The 12,651-nt window shown below is 32.4% G+C and overlaps 1 protein-coding gene across 1 annotated transcript in view; it reads right to left on the bottom strand.

Moving 5' to 3' along the window:
• Positions 1 to 12,651, bottom strand: part of LOC108357990 (transmembrane protein 132C-like) — a 350,976-nt gene that overhangs the window by 77,814 nt on the left and 260,511 nt on the right. Inside the window, exons 12-13 of the mRNA XM_017609094.1 lie at positions 3,767 to 3,875; positions 3,592 to 3,691 (exon numbers count right to left, since the gene is read on the bottom strand). Coding sequence (XP_017464583.1) covers positions 3,592 to 3,691; positions 3,767 to 3,875 — 209 coding nt within the window. The remainder of the gene's footprint in view (positions 1 to 3,591; positions 3,692 to 3,766; positions 3,876 to 12,651) is intronic.

Genomic DNA, 12,651 nt, shown 5'->3' with positions numbered 1-12,651 from the left:
AAATACCTTGGTACTTTAGTGAAAGTATTTTGCATCCCCAAGGTACCTGAATACTTTGGACCAGAGTATTTAGCGCCTGCTAAATACTTTCGTTTTTTGTACTTTGGTATCTAGCAGCTCCTAAATACTCAAGTTTTTCTTACTTTAATATCTAATAGCTCCTAAGTACCTAAATACTTTTTACTTGAGTATTTAGCACCACCTAAATACCTAAGTAAATAATACTTGGGTATTTAGCAGTTCCTAAATACCTAAGTAAATAGTACTTGGGTATTTAGCAGCTCCTAAATACCTAAGTAAACAGTACTTGGGTATTTAGCAGCTCCTAAATACCTAAGTAAATAGTACTTGGGTATTTAGTGATCTCAAAATACTAAGTATTTGAGTATTTAGTACCCAAAGTGGTACTTTAAGTACAAAAGTATTTAGGTGTGCCCATCACTGGTACATACTTACTTTGATGGAGTAATAGCAAGCAGGGCTGCCAACTTGGCTCAAACCGTGCCATTTTTGGCCCTATTTACTCTAAACGGCACTTTTGAAAAAGAGTAATATTTCAATACATTTTTGTAAAATCCTTTGCGTGTACTTCTGTTTATCAACTAAAATTTTCTCATTTCTTTAGTGCATACAACTGGTTTTCTTACTTTGGCATTGGACTTTTGTTTTAGGAATGTGTTTCTAATTTCAATGCTAAATGGGAAGAATTAAAAAGAATGCCACCTTTTTTGGCACTTTTATTTTTCTATTCAGCACATTTTGGCACTTTTTTGGCCTCAATATAGCACTTCATAGCTAAGTATAGTTGGCAGCCCTGATAGCAAGTTGCGAAAGTTTCTGCTTTCTCAACGCGTAGTACTTAGCAGTATCCAGATTGGACGACTCAGCGCCAATTTGGGCATCTTTTTTTTGCATATTTGCGCGTAAAAATTTAGGAAATCGCCTTAGGCAATTTTTTCCCTTCAGATAAATTTTTTGTGCGCTACCATGTAAATGCGTCGGAACACGCGAAAAGTAGGTTGTGGAGTTAGAGCTTTAGTTTTGATGTGGCTACACTTTTTATTGTTATCGAGTTTAGTGTAGCACATCGAACATTTGCCAATATTAAACCGAAATTTGTGACAACTCCCGCTGAATGCGAAACTTACAATTTCATTTGTAGAAATAGCTGATTTCGCCTTATTACAGCTTATTTTTAGCGCCGAGCGCTTAAAAACGGTTTATGAGATTAATCAATTAATATGAGTTATAATAAATTTATTAATTACGCAGTTCTATTGGAAATATTTTTTTGAAATACGCGTATTTTTAAAGAAACNACGGTTTATGAGATTAATCAATTAATATGAGTTATAATAAATTTATTAATTACGCAGTTCTATTGGAAATACTTTTTTGAAATACGCGTATTTTTAAAGAAAATTGTTTGTACATCACTATTATATAAGTGATTTGTGCTATTTATTATTACCCCGAAGGTATAATATTAGTTTTTTGTTATAAAAACTACTAGTGAACCCGCATGGCGTTAAAACGCCCAAGATAGAATTTCAAAAACCTTTAATCTAATTAAGGCGTTTCGCACAGTAGGGTTTCAATATTATTTAAATTAATTTAATTTTAAATCACTCTGTACCGATAAAAAGTTTCTAACTTCAAAAAATAAAACTTTATCGTACATCTACAGGGCATGGTCTTTATTTTTCAGGTTATACAATTTACAAATTTTTGAGTAAACTTCTACAAAGTTCAATTTGAGTTTGAAGCGAATTTTGTTTAAATTCACTCGGAAGCCTGAAAGCTTTTTCAAACCCATTTCTATTGATATCAATCCTTTAAAAATTCATTTAACTTATTAAATAATTTGAATGCAGCTTATAAAATACGTGCCAACCTACCTAAATATATTTCAGAAATAAAATCCTTTCAACCCCATTACGACTGACACACATATTTTAATAATTCATTTGACTTTTTAAATAATTTTAATATTTGAACAAAGTAGTTTCGCGCTAAAATATTATTCCTCTTACATTGCGATACATATTTTAATTAACTGATGAATTAAGTTGAATTTTATTTTTTAAACCTGTGGCAACCCTGCTAAATATAGTTCAGAAATAAAGATTTTTCAAACCCATTCGACTGATACCCATATTTCAATAATTCACTTGATGTTTTTAATAATTTGAAATAAATTTTTAGACAGGTGGCAACCCTCTTCCAACACCTCAAAAATATTCTTAATGTTTAAACTAAAGGCTTCTTAACACTCTTTCGTTTGACTTCCATATTTTGACATTTCATATAACTTTTGGAAAAGTTAACTAAATTCGACACTTAAAGCAGGTGGCAACCAACTTTAAAATATTTTTTCCTAATTAATTTCCTTAATTCAAATTGAATTTGATTTTTTAAATAGGTGGCAACCCTCTTATAGTCAAGCTAAGAAAGAAAGATGTTCAAAGCCATTTCCATTGATACTCATTTTGTAATATTTGTTTTTTTTTTGATAATTTGAATATAATTTTTTAAAAGGTGGCAACTTTTGTCAAAAAAGTGAAACCTTGTTGCACATCTACAGGCCAAGCGCTTTAATTTGGCACCCCATTTTTGAAAATTGAGCGAACGGTGCAGATCTTTTATGCTGCACAAAAAATGACTTCGCGTATTATACACTGAGGGAAATAATGCATAGTAAAAATTAATACTTTATATTTGATTATCGTTTAAAAATGTTCGTATTTAAAAATAATATTTTCATACAAAATTTAGTATGCACGTATTTGACAGTTCACATCTCAGTATGTATATGTAAATGTACATACGCACCCCAAGCATGCAGAGCGCCGCTCTGAGAGCCGTGACAACACACACATTCATACATACTACATACATGTTTAACTGTATAAATCGCGTGCTGTGGTGTTGATGGATATTCAACATGTGAAGGCAAATTTATATGGCTGGATGTAGCTGAGTGCGTAAAGATGCTTGCCACAAGTTGTTGATATCCCGAGATGGTCGGGTTCGAATTTCACTGCAAGCAACATGCAAATTAAATTTTTTTTTTAGTTTTTGTCTTGATCATTCACTTCACGGATGCTTTTTCAGTACAGACGTGGTCATTTTAATATGCGCGTAATTGAATTGAATATTTACCGATATACAGTACTTTCGTTGACGTTTATGGTAAGATCAATTACGTTTCTATTTGATTTTAATATTTTTTCCCCTCAGTGTAGATATAGAAGATCTTAAAGATTTGTTCGACATAACATGAATTTTACTTAAAAAAATTGGGCAATTTTTGGCAATTTTTTTTACAGAAATTGTGTTTTTTTTTTTAACAATCTGGACACCCTGGTTAGTTAGTGTATTTATGCGGAAAAAGAGAAACAATGTGTTGTGAGTAGAGTACAATGCAAATAGTACTTATTGAACGTAATAAGGCAAATATGTTTGCGCTAACCTTTAGTTTTTAAGTATTTAGAAACTATCTTTTGCTTTGATGAACTGCATAAACTTATTCAAAAAGTGCTTTGGCAAAATAGCTATTTGAAAAATTCAAAACGTACTTGGCATACTTACAAAACTTACGAAAGCTCTTACGCCTATATTACGATGTGGAGGAACGGGCGGCCTATATTCGATCGTCTTAATGCAGCAGTTGCTATCATGGCACTCCGGCCTAAGAATTAAACATCGTAAATTAATAAAATTGCTGGAAATTATTAGAATATAAACATACTTAGGGAAAAATTACCTGGTTATTTTAAGTTGCTGCCTAGTTGCATTTCGTGGATGACCATCAAACGATGTAACGGAATTTTTCACAAGGTTAATCGGATTATTTGTAATCTTTATGCGTGAATCTGTAAACATCGCTCAAAATTTAAACTGCATATTACTTTCACTTGAGATCTTAAGCAAAGTAAAAATGTATAAATAAGTGAAAAAGTAAATATCTAAATTAATGTTTCGATCTTCTATTTGAGCCTAGTTCTTTTTTACCATGTGGTATCAACACTATGATGCGTACTACAAGTGTGTCACCCTCATACTATGAATAATTTTAGTTGGTACATATCAGAGTACCGAAATGAACACTCACTGCTCAGTCATGTATGTACATTAGGGTGGGTAGAAAAAAAAATAGTTTTTCTCAAATCTTTTCGTAATAGTGAAAATATATTGTATCATGTGGTCAACACAAGCCTGTAAAATATTAATCGTTTATTTTAATTGCAAGAGCCCGCGGGCGGGTAGAAAAAAAATAGTTTTTCTCAAATCTTTTCGTAATAGTGAAAATATATTGTATCATGTCGTCAACACAAGCCTGTAAAATATTAATCGTTTATTTTAATTGCAAGAGCCCGCGCATCGACCCTCAAGTGACACAAAGAACACTGGCCGAAAAAGACGGATCCTTGTTAAAAATTCAGGGTTAAGCAAAACGGTTTGGTGGATATTATTAGATAATGAATCTGTAAACGCAAACGACAAAGTCAACTATCATCTCTGACAGCCCTTAAATGTATGGTTACTCTCAAACTTATCTGTTTTTCAACCAAATTGTAATTGTTGATAATTGCACTGGTCTTAAGTCAAAAGATGTAGAGAAAAGCATTCATATTTCTGGGGTGTGTTTAGGTCGCTGGTTCCAAATATACTAATCAAGGCCCGAATCGTAACAGCCGTGAACGAGCAAGTCGTCACACAAAAATTTATATTTCGGATTATAATAGTCGTGAATGTACTGCTCGTCTCGTAATTCGGTATACGAGACGAGCAGTACGTTCACGACTGTTATAATCCGAAATAGGCATTTTTACATGACGAGTTGCTCGTTCGCGACTATTACGATTCGAGCCCTGTTGTTCATATTAGCTACACTGTGCGAATTTTTGAAAATTTGGGAACAACTTCGGGCGCTATAATACAAAAATCTTTTTTTTTATCACCGCGGAAAAAATGTCATTTATGCTAATGAATGAACTAGCGCAAATTGCACATACACTAACTAGTTTACTTATTATTATGCATACAATACAAAATTGTAATTAAATGCAGTTCACAGGAATTTTTGTTCAATATTTTTTCTTTTTAAATAATTTTGTTTTAATCTGAACGCTTTTTAACATATTATTATCTCTGTCTTTTTTCGACAAAAATTTCTCTTAAATTGTATAAATAGCTTCGAAATATAAGCAAGCGATTAAGGAAAAGTGTGCCGTGGATTGACTTGTTTCGTTCAAGTTGAATACAAAGCTATATATTCAATTGGAGAGTCCCAAGAGGATAGTTCATTTACCTACGGTCACTCTTTGACATAATGGAATTAACTAAAATATTTACTTATATCTAAATACTTATTGCACGCCCCACTTTCTTATAACGGTAAATTTAGAAACTGCGAAAAATGTGCTTCTTTGGTGACTAATGAAACCCTTTCGCTCCAATTTTCAATTACGTTAACGGACTTAATTACACAAATGGACTTAAATTGGGCGTTGCTCACCTAAATTTTATTTAGTTAATATATGTATGTACTTACATATGTAGGTGTTTCAAACTACTATTTACTAATCAAATGATTCCTAATCTAGTACATCCATATTTAATTTCATTGACCACTATTTTGAAAACTGACCAAATTGGCGTGACCAACTCCATAGTCCTTTATATATTCTGCCTTATCCTTATTCACCCGAAAATTTGTCATCCGCTCATAGTAAATACATGGAAACCAAATGTGAAAAGTGAACCGGTTCGGGGAAAATGAAACTCATGATAAGGGTGATTATATTAACATCCGAAAACCTAAAAATCTTTGAAATAAATCTCGTCAAATTTTTTCATTTTCACTTGGTTACTAAAGTAACGAAGAATTGAAAACTCATACGCGAAAGTCATCGATATTGTAAGTTTTTCTAAATATCTCGAAAACTTGTAGTCTTATTGAAAAATGATATATGAACGTGAGATACTAAATTTAATAACCTTTCACCTGATAGATCGTCTAGTTTATAACAATTAACGCATTCCTTAGATATTACCAGCCAAAGTTAAATTTTCCAAATTTATAAACATGGAATCAATTGCGCGGGCTAATGATATGTTTTAAATTAATATTTTGTGGCCTATTATTATTGGCTTAGACCTAAGACTACATAATATTACTATTACAGTACGATCAAATGCCTTTTATTTTCCCCCTTACAATATTGGCCCAGCCATATATGAACGTTTTAGTTTTTGCTATAATATTTTTTAGCAAACATGTTTGAGATAATAAAAATTCTGCTCATTCGATATATGAGTGATGGCATGACATTCGCACAACAATGGCAAACCTCCGAGTGTATTTCTGCCATGAAAAACAGCTTCTCATTAAAATACAATCGCCGTTCGGAGTCGGCGTAAAACTTTTTGTGTGACAACATCAAGGCGCACGCCACAAATCGGAGCAGAAGCTCGGCCAAACACTAACATATGTGTAAGCGCCAATCTATTATATTATTACATATATAATCTAGTTTTTTATTTTATTTTTTTAGTTAATCTTTTCACCGTTTCGCGTGAATACGAAGTTTTAAGTTATAAAGCCGTTTGAACTCATTTACTTGCATTTTCGGTTTACATTTTTATGGAAACACCCATATGTGATTATTTATTTTCTTCGTTGCTGCTCAAACGTCCCAAAACGTAAGACAACTTTTTCTAGTAGACATATATGAGAATTAATGATTTTGATAATTTTCCATAAGTGAAAAAATCTTAAAATAATTTGTCTAGTAAGCGCATATGTCATTTTGACCATATACATACATAAATGAATATACTAAGGTTTGCGTACGAAGAAATTAGTGAACAAAACAACACCAATTACTTTTAAAGCACTTGATGAATTAAAAACCAAAACACATTTTACTAACAGAAATTAGTGGTTTTTTATAAAAAATTTTACTTTTTCCGAAATACCTAAAATTTGGATTTTATGGTGTATTCAGTTATTTTTTTGTTGGAAAAAAACATTTTTTTTTGTTGGAAAAATTGGTTTTTTTTGAAAAAGTTTAGGTGGTATCTCAAGGGTGGTCCCATACTAATTTTTTTTAGATCGGATTGGATCTTGGATTGTATTGTGGATCGTGAAGAAATTAACGATAATCTTAAATTTGTAGATGAGAATTGAAGTCGGTTTTGTTTTTTGCTTAAGAATTACTTGTTTGCAATCCATTCAATTGCTGATTTGCTGTAATGGCATGAAACCAAATCAAGCCAAAACAAAAATTGGAGATTTCATGCTGTCGTTAAATGGTAAAAGTCGTTTTTTTCAGGCAATCCTACATATGTAGTTCCGCTTTAATAGTCCCAGTTGTAACAAACGTATACCACAACTACTTATTGTCTACCATACCAAAAATTTCGTAAGAAACTTTGTCTTTTTTTTTGGGTTTGTACTCTTCTTGGACATTGTCTCTACGGTTTACGACATAAAAATCGCTGCGAAAAGTCACCAAGTACATCGTCCATAATGCAGCAATCAAAATTATGTATGAAATTACGGTGAAGTCCTTTGACTGATTCCTTTGTTCGAGGTTTTTTTTTATTTTCTATTTATAACTTTCTGGACCTTGTGTGACCTTAGCCCTTCTTCCTTTTTAACTTTTCTTTAGAAAGACTGATTGAGTTGTACTTTTTTAGTCATTTTTCTTCCCGATATATTTGGATTTTTCTTAAAAAGTGCTACAATCTTCCTGGCTCCATTCGGGGGTTTGAAAGCCTTTGATTTGCCAGTTCCTTTTTTCCTATTAATAGCTAGACGTTAGCCATAGATTTTAATAACTCGCGAAACGGTCTTTCTTGACACCTTTGCTTTTTAGCGATGGTTTCGAAAGTCCGATTTGGAATTTCCTTAAAAAATTAAACAATTTCTGCACGTACTTTTATTTATTTACTCATTTCGAAACCAAAACTTATCATATGGCATATGGCCTTAAAACTTTGCATGCAAATTTTTGTACATTTATCAGAAGTATCTTGATCGGAAATTAAGAATAAAATTTTGCATTTGAAAAGTTTTAGAGGTAAAAATGGGTACAATAATTTCATCGTGCGCAAACCTTAGCTATGATATCACATGAATGTGTGTACAAATTTGTATTTTTTTAAACACATAGTCGCATACCAGAACTAGTGATGGAAACAAAATTTAATAATAGATTATTCGGTTAATTGATTAATCCAAAGCATTCGATTAATAATTGCAATTAATCGTAAGAAATTTACCGATTAATCAGTCGTTTCGATTAAAATGGAAAATTGATATAACCATTTACATTAGTTGTAAAAACTGACTGATTTATTTAAAAATACATTTCTTGTTAAATTGTGGAAACTTGCGGAAACAATCAAGAAAACTAAAAACGAAGGGAAACAATTGAGGGATTCACAGCGGTGTCGTAAGTATCCTATTGTTTTATTTCGTAGCCTTTAAAAGCTTAAATGTTAAGAGAACTTGCAACCACAACCAAATATTTTTTAACACTCCGAAAATGCATAATATGGCTTTGATGGTACTTTGCGAACCTCCTTAATATATTTTTTATGCGTTTAAAGTTTAGGACACACAACAATACGACACTTACGACACCGTTGTGAATACCCCAAATAAATAAAAAGATGCAAAGTAGAATACCATCCGTTATACACCCCGTGTCAGAATTGTAAGCGTACCACACAATTTTTTTTTGATATTTAATTATAGTTATTTTTTTAAATATAGTTTATTCTTTAGCAAAAACCGTAAAAATATAAGTATATCAAACTTTGTGCAATATTAAAAAAAATCAACAAACATTCCTAAAAATTTCGAGCCTTTTAATAAGATTTCCTAAAAAGATTTTCAGTGTTCAGTTTTATAGCCCATTAAATTTTTGTATAAAAATTGCAAGATTGAAGTATCTGGCACTTACCGTTGATTTTTGGCATTTTTTTACGGTGTTGCTTATTTGCTTCCATATAAAAAAAAGCGTCAAAAATACTTTGTATGGAAGAAAATGCACAACACCGCCTTTGGAAAATAAAATAAAAATATGTGCATACCTGCATTGTGCTTTCTTAGTTGCTACTTAGGTTAAACTTGTGTTCCAGTTTTTTCAAAAATATCCGTAAAAAATTGTAAATACGAGAATGTAAAGTCTCCCAACTCGTAAAATTATACGTATGAATGTAGCGAGTAGAGGAGATAGTTGTATTGTTAAAAAAAAATAAATGTACTGAGTAGAGGAGACACTCTTATTGTTGCTAATATTAAATCGGGCAGTAACCAAGCCCACCTGCCATATAACGGTAATTTACAGAAACACGAAATCTGCCATAAATTACCAACTACTAAGGCTAATTCACTTAAAATCGATGATTGCAATAACCACTTAGTGGGCGCCGCCCACTTATGACCACAAATGTGTATCTTGGTAACCGATTTATCAATTTCTACCAAACTCTTAAAACACTTAAAACCTTGGGACGGAAAAGAAATTCGTGAAAAATTATTTAAATCGGACTAAAATTACACCCACTTCCCCTATAACGGTAAGTTTCAGAAATACGAAAACTCCGATATTTCAATAACTGACGGCGCTAATTTAATCAGAGTTTATAGTTACAACAATCTCTTAACAATAAATAAGACTGCTATAGACTTTTAGGAATTGGGCATGGCACCGCCCACTTTAGAACTACAAAAGTTTATCTCGGTAACCACTTCGTCGATTCCTACCAAATTTGGTTCAATTATATCACTAAGCCTAACTCAGCATATTTTCGAAAACGTTTGAAATCGGGAAAGCCAATCCTGAATATCATGCAAAGGTAGTTTACAGAAAGTTGAAACGACGATATTTGATACCTGCGCCGGGTATATAAAGTTTGGTTTCGCCCGAACTTATATTTCTTTACTTGTTACGTAATTTTATTTCATACATTATTGTGTGAGTAAAGTAGTACATTTTTGATGGAGTCTTTTCGATTATTTTGAAAATTAGTTGATTATTCGCTCTTAAATCGTTAACCGAATGAAAATAACCGGTTATAGTCGGTTATTCGATTAATCGTACCATCACTAACCAGAACAGAGCAGTAAGAAATGATAATATAGGTCGTTATTGTTGGTTGTACTAGGCTATTATGATCAAACTGGCTTATGTGCAAGAAAAGCTTCACTTTGCTGCTCGACGTTTCGCCAACCTCCTTGGCATCTTCTGGGGCGTTTTCTTTATTAAATATCAACAAGAAACAAACATAAGGGCGTTATTATTACAATATAATTTGTTGATATGTACACAAAACATTTGTACACACAAAAACAAGGAACACATTTTGTATTTAATCTGTGACAATTAGCAATTTTTAACAACATACTGGACTTAAAAATTTTTTGAGAAAACATTGAAAAACTTACATTTGAAAAATAAACTATTGTACACTTAACATTTAAACTTTAAAATTTAAGCAGCGTTCATACCATCACCTTGTTGTACATTTGTCAAACTAATACTAAAAGGCTATAAACATAATAACTATGCAGCCGCGATGTCATCAGTGTCTTCTTTTTTGTTAATTGTTACATTTCTTTTTTGCAAAATTCTTAAACTTTTCTAATTTTTTCGCTATCCACTATTCTCACGTTGGTCAGATCAGCTATATGACCTTTAATGGGCAAATGTATTCGCGCAGTCAGAGCTCGAAAATCAAACACGTCTTTTCTGTCTTCAGTATGAGAGTATACTGCTTTATTATAATATCCCCTTAAAACTAACAGCGCTGCCAGATTATTATTTTTGAATTACATCGATAACAACTTATAACTATCAATTTCATTAAGGTGCCACTACAGACCACTACCCAACACATGCTGTGCTAAAGCGGTGCCGTTTTTATTCTTCCTAAACAGCACCGCTTTAGCACAATGTGTTAGCTAGTGACCACTACACAGCTGATCTGACCAACGTGAGAATAGTGCATAGCGAAAAAATAGAAAAAACAAGATACATACTGGAGAGTTTAAGAATTTTGCAAAAAAGAAATGTAACAATAAACAAAAAAGAAGACACTGACGACATCGCGGCTGCATACTTATTATGTTTACAGCCTTTTAGTATTAGTTTGACAAATGTACAACAAGGAGATGGTATGAACGCTGCTTAAATTTTAAAGTTTAAATGTTAAGTGTACAATAGTTTATTTTTCAAATGTAAGTTTTTCAATGTTTTCTCAAAAATGTTTAAAGTCCAGTATGTTGTTAAAAATTGCTAATTGTCACAGATTAAATACAAAATTTGTTCCTTGTTTTTGTGTGTACAAATGTTTATAACGTCCTTATGTTTGTTTCTTGTTGATATTTAGTAAAGAAAACGCCCAGAAGATGCCAAGGAGGTTGGCGAAACGTCGGGCAGCAAAGTGAAGAAAGTCTTTTCTTGAAACATAAGCCAATTTGATCATAATAGCCTAGTACAACCAACAATAACAACATAAAATTGAAATTGATCATCAACTCATCGTTATAAATAATATAGGACGTCGGGAATGCAATCGCTTAGAATAACTACACCACTATATATGGGAAGCTGCCTGATTTATATGGCTTTCCAGTTGGATATTTCACTCAAATCCCTTGATGTTCGCCCAATTTTTGCATTCGTTCGCGTTACATTCCCTCTTTTAATTAGCAGCAAAAGCAACATTTTTATTACACCTATGTAAATCGATAATATGCCAGCTATAAAACGTGTTTATGCTTTGTGAACGCATCACTATGATGACGTGAATCCATTCTCTGTTCAAAAGATGAATCTGACCATAATTCTTTCAAACCTCTTTCAAAACAAACTCTTATCTTTAAGTATTTGAGCACCTGGCAACATTTAGGACGGCCTTGTGGGATTGGACTGCAATGACGAAGGCATGAGCTAGCAAATCGCAAGTAAATAACCGAACTTCAAATTTTCTTTAAGTTTGCGCCGGACCAAACTTGATACCATTTAGTTTAAAAAAAATTACCTCATGGCAAAAATCTTTTAAAAACTCTTCAATGCAATCTGGCTTGGTGATTCCCGAAAAGCAACCAATTGTAAAAGGCGTATTCGCGCAATCCACAATATCACCTAAGATTGGCCACTGCACACAAATAAATAATTTTAGCCCGTCAATTACAATATCAATAACCATTTGTTTCCTATCAACTAAGCTATGAAACGGGTTATTAGAAAAATGATACTGAATCCCAAAGTACAAAAATTCACCATTTGGAGATCTCTGAATTGAAATGGATTTTATACTTGTACCCAATAAAGTTTTTGCACGTTCCGGCAAACTATCAACACCAACGTCAAGTTTTAAGTAAGTCGTCCAAAACGACATGTCGAACGTTGTGCCTTATGGCCCAACTCTTTACCTCTTGTTTAGAATAAAAAGCCCTCGCCTAAATCTAGGTTCACTTCCTCAACAATTTGCTCGTTATCAAGATCTATATCTTAATTATATACTTTTCACAATGGCGTGAAGCTTTATTTTCTTAAAATGTTTCCAAGTTCTGTTTTTCTTCTTCCTCATGTAGTTTTCGTAAGATCGCTTTTTCATTATTGTTAC

The sequence above is a fragment of the Rhagoletis zephyria genome, unplaced genomic scaffold (genome assembly GCF_001687245.7).
Source record: "Rhagoletis zephyria isolate East Lansing unplaced genomic scaffold, Rhagoletis_zephyria_1.1 Rzeph_scaffold_00187, whole genome shotgun sequence".
Taxonomy (NCBI): Eukaryota; Metazoa; Arthropoda; class Insecta; order Diptera; family Tephritidae; genus Rhagoletis; species Rhagoletis zephyria.
The sequence above is the reverse complement of the archived record's forward strand: the minus strand, read 5'-3'. Positions and strand labels throughout refer to the sequence as shown.